This window comes from Miscanthus floridulus, chromosome 8 (assembly GCF_019320115.1).
Source record: "Miscanthus floridulus cultivar M001 chromosome 8, ASM1932011v1, whole genome shotgun sequence".
NCBI lineage: Eukaryota > Viridiplantae > Streptophyta > Magnoliopsida > Poales > Poaceae > Miscanthus > Miscanthus floridulus.
Window position 1 is genome coordinate 225,310,964 of NC_089587.1, and position 10,840 is coordinate 225,321,803.

The 10,840-nt window shown below is 49.7% G+C and overlaps 1 protein-coding gene across 1 annotated transcript; it reads right to left on the bottom strand.

Moving 5' to 3' along the window:
• Positions 1–527: 527 nt before the first annotated feature.
• Positions 528–2,342, bottom strand: LOC136475190 (GDSL esterase/lipase At5g33370-like). The gene is made up of 3 exons (XM_066472741.1): positions 1,975–2,342; positions 1,748–1,875; positions 528–1,607 (listed from the first exon to the last, which is right to left on the bottom strand). The coding sequence occupies exons 1-3, from the start codon at positions 2,222–2,224 to the stop codon at positions 864–866; spliced, it is 1,122 nt and encodes a 373-aa protein (XP_066328838.1). The 5' UTR covers positions 2,225–2,342; the 3' UTR covers positions 528–863.
• Between the last annotated feature and the right edge of the window lie 8,498 nt (positions 2,343–10,840).

Here is a 10,840-nt window from a genome sequence, read left to right on the forward strand (position 1 = left end):
ATTCAATGGCCTCCATGCATATGCATGCATTAGTCACGTACACCACCAGGTCACTTTGTGAGATTGTAGGGCACTTCTTTGTCTTCTCCACATGCAGTAGACTCCCACCTGGTATGGTAAACAAAACACGCAGAGACAAAGCCAAGCTTCTTCTACTGATCTGATCCTAGCTATTCCTCTCGCACATATATATACTGTCTGAAAACTTCACTTCAACAACAGTGCATAGCAGCACTGTTCTTGTAAGAAGAAGTTGATGCTGGAGACTAATTACAGTCCAAAGTAAAAAAAAAAAAAACACTTGCATGCCACGTTGGAGTAATGGCCCGGCCATGCATTCAATAATCAATACCATACCACCGTCCTCTCTCAGCTCTGCGCACTGCACTGCAGATTGCATCGTCAGGACGCCCGCCCATCCAGGCAGGAATTCAACTCACTTTTGCAAATCAAGCTAGGAAAATGACGCCACTTTTGGTAGCTAGCAGCTGAAAATTTATTAAACAAAGGCAAAAAATTTATGAATCCCCTGAAAAATTTATATAAATTATAAGAAGCTGTCCTTTATATATGACAATTGACAGGATATGGTCGTCACTATCACACACTTACAACACGTACACGCAACAACACCGACACAAACGAAACCTGCATGCAGAAAACAACATCTGGATTCTGCATTCTGGACAGGACGACGACTGAAACCGATCGAAACTGATGGCATGCACTAGCTACTAGCAGCCAGGGAGTCACACCCTCAAAAACTCAAGACCATATCCAAGGAACGGACAAGCACGCGGTCGAATTGCATGCACGCAACAATGGCGATGAAGCTGAAGCTGCAGGGGGATGACGACATGAGATCACGTGCGCAGCTGCTGCTTCTGGAGGTCGATGGCGAGGACGGTGCTGAGGTTCATGGGCGCGATGTATTCCACAGAGCCCGACATGAACTGCTGCACGATGAGGCGGTTTGCGCGCTCCGTGGGGTGGAAGGCGTCCCAGAACACGTACCTGTCGCGGTTGGCGCAGAGGATGGACACCATGGTGCACAGCCCCATCCCGTTGAACCTTCCCTGGCCGCAGCACGCCTCGGTGGCGGTAGCGAAGCCGTACGCCTTGGGGTCATCGATGAAGTCGTCGTGGATCCGCTTCATGTTCACGCCGACGAAGACGTCGCCGCCGTGGCGCGCGTTGAGGTCCTGCAGCAGCGCCATGAGCCGCGGGTTGTACATGTCGGCGGCGCGCTGCAGCTCCGGGTCGCAGGTGCCGTCCAGGCTGTGCAGCGCCAGCTCCGCCGGGACGCACCCGATGGGGCCGACGCCCTGCACCAGCACCCGCCGCGCGCCCAGGTCGTAGAGGTGCTCCAGGATATGGGCGTACTCCGACAGCACGTAGGAGACGTAGTCCGGCAGCGAGAACTCCCGCGACCGCGCCGAGTAGGGCACCAGGTAGTAGTTGTTCACGAAGTCGTTGCCGCCCAGCGTGATGAGCACCAGCGCGCCGCGCACCAGGCGGGACGTCGCCTCCGCGCCGATCAGCGCGCTCAGACGCTTCTGGTACTGCTCGAAGTAGCGCAGCTGCTTCGCGATGTGGATGATGTTGGCCTGCAATGCAATGCATGCACGGACATTATTATTGCACATTGGTTGCACCACAGTTCTGAGTTCTGAGCTCGTCGTCGTCGCAAGCAATCCATCTATCATCATGACTGCTTCATGAACTCTACTAGTACTATGCAACGTACGAATTGGATTCCGGTGTCGTTGAGGATGCCGACGCCGGCGGACGCGAAGTTGGCGCCGACGAGCATCTTGTGGCCGTCGAGCTCGGGGCTCAGGTACGGCAGCACGGGCTCCGCGCCGAGGTGCTCACCTGCGTGCGTGCATGCAAGGATGCATTCGTGCACCAAGTTAGTAACTGGCCGACAGGACTCGAACGCTATATTATATGCTACTCCAGCGACGACTCAACTGATGATGTCCGGCACGTTCTTGCCGTTGCTGAACCGCCCCGTGGCGCGGTGGTCCGGCGTGTCGATGCCGTAGGGCGGTGAGTCGGCGCGCGCCTCCGTGATCAGGTAGTTGTTGTTGCCGTTGTCCACGAGGGAGTCGCCGAAGACGAAGAAGGCCCGGGCCGCGTCGGCGCCCCGCGCCGCCTGGAACACGGCGAGCGCCCCCAGGCAGAGCGCGAGGGACACGAGGCGCCAGGTGGGGGACGCCATTGCGGGCGGCGCTGTCAGTGTCAGTGTCTGTCAGTGACCTGCACCTTCTGATCTGATCGATGTGAAATGTGATGGACTGCACTGCACTGACGCGAGCGCTTGGAGATAGCTTGGAAGGCTCGTCATCGTCGCGGCCCTTTTATAGCGTCCTCGTCGCCCATGCCGCTGAGGGAATGGATGATGGATCAGAGAAGAGAAGACAAGAATGAGTAGTCACTCGCGTCCCGTCAGATCGGTGGTTGGTGCCCGCCATGGCGCCATTACTGCACTGCTGTTCTGTTCTCCACAGTCTTGGGCCTTAATAAATCCTCCTCTGCTGCTAATTCCATTTCCATTTGTACTGCAGTTTCTTCTCTTCTCCATGTCTCCAATTGCCCAGCCCAACTTTCTTCGCATCAGGTCACACTTTCAGATGTACACAAATCGGGTGTTCACTTTACTTCTACATTTGCATAAACAAACGAAATCTGTTCAGTTCAGTCCAACCGGACATGAGTTTGGCATCGATCCAGCACGGATCTACTACGGAGAACGCAGGACAGAGTCTGTCTGACAGGTCTGAATCAATGCCAAAGAGCCGAATAAAGCTCAACTCAACTGCAAGGAGCGGCGCATCAGTGAGCTTTCTATAAACTCACGGTGTTGTTTCCCATCCCAGGTTTGCTACTAGCTGAAACGGGAATGCCAGTCTGCCACAAGGGTTTACATTACAGCGACGATCAGATTCAGATCAGGTAGCATGGTATTGGTATTCATGAGGGCAGTTGGATCTATCCATCTTATCGCCCGTGTAATGATGCCTGGGGTTAGATGAGGATGAGCTGTATGTAGCGAGCTATAGATGGAGCGAGCCTTGACAGTGAGCAGGACTAGAGTAAGATCGGTTTGGGTGAGTAGTTTGCATCAACATTTGCATGCTCTGTTATTCTGTTAATGTCTCTCCTCTCATCTCATACTGTCATGCAGCAGCAACCAAGTCAGTAGTATTTTTTACTACGGTACTAGTCAAATGTTAGTATGTTACCATTTTTGCTAGGTTACTAGGAGCACTGCATTAAGTGGGTACTATCCAATTTGAAGTTATTACTCGATCGTAAAAAGATCTAGGGGATCGTCAGTACACAAATGAATTGCAAGAACAGGCCTACCCGATCGAGTACTAGTACCAGCACCAGGCACCACTAATCAATCAACACTGTTGCACTGGACTGCTCCTGATCATACAGGAGTAACTGCAACTGCTAGGCGTTCATGGATCACCAAAACTCACTGGCTGAAATGAAATCTAGAAGAAACTGAATCCGTCCAAGCACGTAGGGGCCCTTCGTCCCTTCCCAACCGTCAGCCGCTCTGCATTTACTGATGTCTACTGGTATCATCATCGTCCATGCCTCTTCATTCCCATGTAAATCTAGACTGTACTTGGAATTTCTTTTTCACACACAGTGTTCTTATCTGAACTCTGAATTTATTTACCACTGCATTTCCATATACTCTTGCCATACACTCTAACACTCTAGGGCACATTTTGCATCAAGATACAGTACAGGTTTTGTGCAGAAACAAACCAGACAGTCTGTTGTTGAAGTGTTTCTGCACCGTTGAAGTGAAGTGAAGTTTGCAGACAGTCTGTGTTTTATTATTTACCGAGTGGGACCGCAGGTGGAGTGGAGGAGACAAGGAAGTACCCTACAATTACAAATGATCTGGACGGAGTGCATGCAATGCAGCCACAGCTTCACCTTCTTATGGAGGCCATTGAATTCTGGTGTTCCCTGGACTGGTCAGGAGGATGAAAATGAAAACAAGAGAGTAAAGGCGAGTGGTAGAGATCTCTTATCTAGGAGGAGCTGGAGTCGGTTCAAGTACAGAGTTTCTACTCCTCATCCTGTCGGTTGCTCGAATTGGCCAGAGACTCTGAGTCTTCGTGAAGCCAAGTACACAACACGACCGTAGTCTCATCAGCTTGCATTGCATTGCCCCAGTCCAGTATATATTTACCTTCGTAATGTATTGATTATTATTTACTGCTCAGGTTTGCTCTCTGATTGACAGTTCAGACTTTAGAGGTCGTCGTCTTCCGCACACAAGTGAAGTACAGGAACGGAGATGAACTTGGAGTGCATTTCTTCAAGCATCATAACAGCACGATGGGTGGAAAAAATGCAGCTTCTCAGTGAAATCATAACAGTACTGTGAGTGAGAGTGTGAGTTTGAGACTGACACCTGGATGGGCGCAAGCGCGATTGAGCTGCGGGGCAAGTTTGGTGTGATGGATGATCGTGATCGTGATCCTCGTACGACGACGAAGCTGTCGCGATTGCCAAAGCATCAGAGGTTGATAGCAGGCCATTGTCGCTGAATCTCTCCTTCCCTTCCCTAATAAAGCACATATATGCACTGCATTTACTGCTGTCTACTGGTATCATCATCGTCCATGCCTCTTCATTCCCATGTAAATCTAGACTGTACTTGGAATTTCTTTTTCACACACAGTGTTCTTATCTGAACTCTGAATTTATTTACCACTCCATTTCCATATACTCTTGCCATACACTCTAACACTCTAGGGCACATTTTGCATCAAGATACAGTACAGGTTTTGTGCAGAAACAAACCAGACAGTCTGTTGTTGAAGTGTTTCTGCACCGTTGAAGTGAAGTGAAGTTTGCAGACAGTCTGTGTTTTATTATTTACCGAGTGGGACCGCAGGTGGAGTGGAGGAGACAAGGAAGTACCCTACAATTACAAATGATCTGGACGGAGTGCATGCAATGCAGCCACAGCTTCACCTTCTTATGGAGGCCATTTAATTCTTGTGTTTCCTGGACTGGTCAGGAGGATGAAAATGAAAACAAGAGAGTATAGGCGAGCGGTAGAGATCTCTCATCTAGGAGGAGCTGGAGTCGGTTCAAGTACAGAGTTTCTACTCCTCATCCTGTCGGTTGCTCGAATTGGCCAGAGACTCTGAGTCTTCTTGAAGCCAAGTACACAACACGACCGTAGGCTCATCAGCTTGCATTGCATTGCCCCAGTCCAGTATATATTTACCTTCGTAATGTATTGATTGTTATTTACTGCTCAGGTTTGCTCTCTGATTGACAGTTCAGACTTTAGAGGTCGTCGTCTTCCGCACACAAGTGAAGTACAGGAACGGAGATGAACTTGGAGTGCATTTCTTCAAGCATCATAACAGCACGATGGGTGGAAAAAATGCAGCTTCTCAGTGAAATCATAACAGTGCTGTGAGTGAGAGTGTGAGTTTGAGACCGACACCTGGATGGGCGCAAGCGCAATTGAGCTGCGGGGCAAGTTTGGTGTGATGGATGATCGTGATCGTGATCCTCGTACGACGATGACGCTGTCGCGATTGCCAAAGGTTGATAGCAGGTCATTGTCGCTGAATCTCTCCTTCCCTTCCTTTCCCTTCCCTAATAAAGCACATATATGCATATGCACTGGCCTGAGAGTGATGCTACTTGCATATATACTGTAGATGCGTGGTGCAGCGGAGCCATCAGGCCGTCGGTTGGTTTCTGAGCTGATAAGCCCGACTGATGCTGATTTGTTGTAAGAGGAAAACACTGTTGGCTGGCTGATAAGCCCTGACTGAAGACAACAAGCGAACAGGGTCAGAGAATGAATCAGCCACGGCATGTGCTGTTTTTTTATGCAGCGATCATCATCGTATCGATTCATTTGAGCAAGACGAAGGGGATTAGGACTTGGGAGAGGTCAGGTCACCAATCACCATTGGGACCTGCTGGCTGCTGCTGTTCGTTGATGGCTACTGGAGAGTAGAGAAGAGTGATGGGAGCGGGGGTTAGTACAGTGTGAACACCATTTGCAGTGCTGCTAATAATAAATCATGCTTGGAAGGATGCCTCGCCCTCCACCGCCTGCCTTTGCATTGCATTGGTCGGTTCATCTTCCCGCTGGATCGAGCGAGCGAGCGAGCTGCTAGATGGATGGGATTCGGATCCCACCGCGGCATGCAGCTGCAGCGGCAACGGCAGCGCCACCCACCGGCAGTAGGCGGCAGCTGGCCAAGTAATTGGAAGGTCGCACGGATCGACGAAACATGGCACGGCCCGTGTGCTGGGCCTGCCGGGTGAATGGTGATTGGCTCCGGCTCCGGCTCCGGCGTCCAGGACGGCCAGTGACCTCACCGATTTTTTTTTTTTCAAATCTAACACTTTTTGACCACACCTATTCGCACGACACGACAAATTAACGCTGCCGCGCTATGCATGGGGGCACGGCGAGGCTGCCTACGTGGCAGCGACCAGGGCCCCTGACCGGTGACGTGGCCAGCTCTGCTGCGCCACCAATCAGGGCGCGGTGGTGACGCACCATGCATCAAGGCGCGGCAGTGACGCGCCACCATCCAGGGCGCGGCAGAGCCTAATATAGGCCCGCGGCCCAGTCCCGCCGCGTCACGCCACCGCCCTGCCCGCCACGGCCGCCGCCCGCCGCGTCCGCCTGCCGCCCCCGAACTCGCCCGCCGCGTCGGTCGCGCCCGTACGCCACCCGCCGCGCCGGACGCGCCACGCACGCCGGCGCGCCACGCTCGCCGCGCCACGAACGCCGGCGCACCACGCCCGCCGGCTGCCCGCCGCGCCATCCGCCCACGCACGCCGGCGCGCCACGCCCGTCGGCCGCCCGCCGCGCCCTCCAGCCACGCACGGCGGCTGCCCGTCGCGCCCGCCACCGCCCTCACTGTCGCGCCCGCCACTGCCACCGCCGCCTCTGTACACCGCTCCCAACTGTCGCACGCTCCTCTCTCTATCCCGTGTCCACCCATCGCCACCGCCGAGGCCAGCGCCCGCGCCTCCTGGCCCAGTCTAGCGCGCCGCCACCGCGAGGTCGAGCGCACGCTGCTGCCGCGAGGACGAGCGCCGCTGCCGCAAGGTACTCCTCTAGCGTATTTGTTGAATGAATCGACATTGTTAGTATAGTAAGTTAGCACAATAAGTAAATTTGGTATAGTTAGTATAGTTAGTAAAGTTAGTTAGTATAGGCAATATAATAAGTTAGTATAGTTAGTATAGTTAGTGAGTCTAGTTATATATTGTATTTCGTATAATTAGTTGTTGTAGTTAGTCTTGTATAGATGTTAATATTATATTAGTTAGTACACTTATAGTTAGAATAGGTATTAATATTACTATGGACAATACGTACGACGATTTTGATGACTTAACAAAGTTTCTTAAAATGCTTTTGTAGATGGATTGTTGTATTAGAGTTTTTTACGGAGTTAGAAGAGAAGATGGTATGTTTTAAGGATATGGAAGAAGAATTGGAATGGTTTGATGAAACTCCTAGCTTCAACGACCTTTGTGTCCGTTTGAATGCAAAGTTTGACGGTGATTTCATACTGAATGGGAGGTTTAATACTGGGAAGACTAGGGCACACTATGTCCTAACGCCCTTGAGTGACCCTGCTCACTGGTCCTGCTACACTAGGGTGCTCCAAGGTTCCAATGTGCATAGGAGTACCCACACACATATGCAGGCCCCCTACACTAACAAGCCAATTGATGAGGACGAAGACGACAATGACATCGCTGATGCGTACGACGAGGCGACAAGGATGGAGACACAACTTCAGAGAGACCCGCTACATAGATACGTGGCAAGAATTTTAATTTTCAATAAAACTGCACGTCGGCGTTCCTATGAATTGTAGTGATACGAACTTAGCTTGCTTGTGTATGCATGCATCACAATTGACAAGTCTGTCCAACGAAGCAGCTGTGCGACTTCACGAGACTAGAGAGAAGACGCACGAACTTCTACACGTCTTTGTCGATGTACATTCTATTCTCAGAGACATGACAGTGGTTAAATAGTTTCCATGACTCATTCATCTGTGTGTTTCTTTTTTTTGTAGAAAGCGATGAGGAGCTACAAGAAGCTGGCACAAAAGCTCAGCTATGTGGATACTCCATGGGAGATGCCCTATGACTCGGACCTGTCTAGTTCCTTACGCTCAAGCACTATACCGACACGAGCAGGTTCCTCCGACACGATGGCTGGTGGGACCTCTTATGTTCGTACTCCCGACAATCGCGGCAAGGGTCCTGCAGAGCACGTCATTGAGGAGGACGAAGATGAGGAGGAGGACGAGGACGAGGACGAGGAGGACTACGATGAGATTGAGATGTCTCAGTTTGGTGCTGAACCATTTCCTACATAGTTCGACGCATAGGTACTTGAAACAACCTTTCGCCATATATATCACAATTACTTAAACATTGTAAGTAACGATGCCTATATTATAATTACAGGGTCCTAGTTACACTCAGCAATACCACTGGGTGTACCACCAGTGAGACCGTACCGACGTTGGGTTCACCCCTAACGTGCTGCCTTCACGTTCAAAGAGGCAGCGACGTCTGCGGTCACCATATACTCCTGGGTCATAGGAGTTCTTTAGGATGCACTTGTACTCAGACACCCATATACTGATGGAACAGGTAGTATGTCGAGTAATGTTGAACTTATGTATTGATGAACTTGTTTCGTAGTTATGACTTGCTGAACTTATGTCGAACAGTGGTATTGTCGAACTTGCGATGAACTTGGGACACATACAAGTTAGTATTGCTAAACTTATGTATTGATTGTCTCATGCACATATCATTCTTGTTGACCTATTCGTTAAATCGACACGACAACATAACAGAAGTGTCTTGTTCCTTTTGCTACCGCTTTGACTGCCGCGCCATGCTGGGCACGCCATGCTCAGCAGCAACACTGTAATACCATTTTTCGTGGTGAAAGTTTAATGAGATAACACAATGTCCGTTACAAAAATGAAACAGTGTTTGTTACATGGGTACAATACATAAATAGTTCAAATCAAACACAATGCAGCACCGAGAAAGTAAGTTGCCTCCGCTTCACCTACGACCTCTGTGGCCTAAGTTAAGAACGCGTCCTTCTCCATCTGGCTCATGTGGCTAGGCTCACCTGCATTGCCTTGATCTGTCTGTCATCTGTAGTAAGCGGCCTCCGCTTCATCTACGGTCTTTGTGGCCTGAGTGAAGAACACATCGTCATCCTCCTCCGCCTGCAAGCCCGCCTCTGCTAGAGTGATGAGCTCGCTCAGTCTATCAGTGTCGTTCTCAGCCTCCTCCGCCTGTAAGCCCGCCTCTCCTAGAGCGATGAGCTCGCTCAGTCTGCCAGTGTTGTCCTCAGCATCCTCTGCCTGCAAGCCCGCCTCAACAAGAGCGATAAGATCACTCAACCTAGCAGTGTCGTCCTCATCCTCGTCCCCATCATCAGACAACACAATCGAAGATTAAACGGTACGACCAGCTCGCGTTCTGTGCTCATATAACTTCTTTTCCTCAAATCTTGCACGGGCCACCTCTGTGGCATGGTTCTCGCTACATCTAATACGTTCATGTATGAAATGCAACAAGTTAGCAACACGATTATATTACATTTAAAAGCAGGCAATGAAAATAAAAAAGCTTTCAATGACTCACTAGCACACAATACAACAACATGGTCGTTCAAGACCTGGATCTATACTCTTTCCTCCTCCCTTGCCTCCTTCCTTGTCCTCTCCTTCTCTAACACCCTCCGTCCCTCCAATCCCTATTTGTCAAGCCCAACATCGATCGGGTTATGAATATCGCGCTGTCTAGCAAACTCACACATCTTTTTTTGTGATGTTTAACGAATAGGTTGACGTAGTCAGGTCTATATCCCCTCTTCCGTGTAATTACTTATCTCCCCTTCAGTTCATCCAAGAACTTAGCTTGATCATCACAACATTTCCACCTGCAAACAAAAAATTATATCATATAGGTCTTAGCAAAAGAAACAAAATACGATTTCATATTTACCACAAAAAAAATGAACCTCATCATAGTCAACCATATGGCCGCAATAATGGCATATTCCAAGCTCCGAAGGGACTAGACCATAATTGGATTTAACACCACATTCGCACTTGACCGGATGTGCTTTATAAATTAACCTTTCTTTCTTCTTTTTTTTTGCCTTTGGTGGCTCTGGCCATTGATTCTTAAGACCGTAGAGCCACTCATTGAAACGACACTTTACAAATTTATAACGCTACAAGATAATACATTAGTACACGCACACATATAGAGCTAAATATTTAAATAGATACACTTTCCACTTACTTCGTGTTGGTCCGGACACACAAACTCCAACGTATTCTCAAGGTTTATCACAGCTCGATCTTCGTATTTGCACAGAGGAGGTTCCTCGAGTCATCTAACTATGGCTAGGTGCTTCTCCTTAGCCATCATTGGCGGGGGGTTAGGGGGGTGGAACCCACCACTTGAAGTGCTCACGTGGATGTCTCCCTCTACACCAATCGTCGAAAAGGAGGTACCTAGGGTCAAACTTGTCTGCACCGTCGATCCATTGAAAGAAAAAGCACCTCTCATGGTCCTACACAACAAGATTCCAATAAAATATTAGTAGCATACTTACACAAATAAAGAAAAAAAAGATAGTAGAAATAATTACTTACATTAAAACGATTGCATGTGTAGAAGCAACGCGCCGCTGTGTCTGGATGTCTTGATTGAAAATGTCGGCCAGGAAACCATAGTCATAGTTAGGGAC

Bases quoted from the DNA above. Each gene is read 5' to 3' on its own strand.
- LOC136475190 (XM_066472741.1), bottom strand. From the start codon at position 2,224: ATGGCGTCCCCCACCTGGCGCCTCGTGTCCCTCGCGCTCTGCCTGGGG. The intron at 1,876-1,974 runs GTTGAGTCGTCG...GCACGCACGCAG, and splicing joins GAACGTGCCGGACATCATCA to GTGAGCACCTCGGCGCGGAG. The intron at 1,608-1,747 runs GTACGTTGCATA...ATTGCATTGCAG, and splicing joins ACGACACCGGAATCCAATTC to GCCAACATCATCCACATCGC.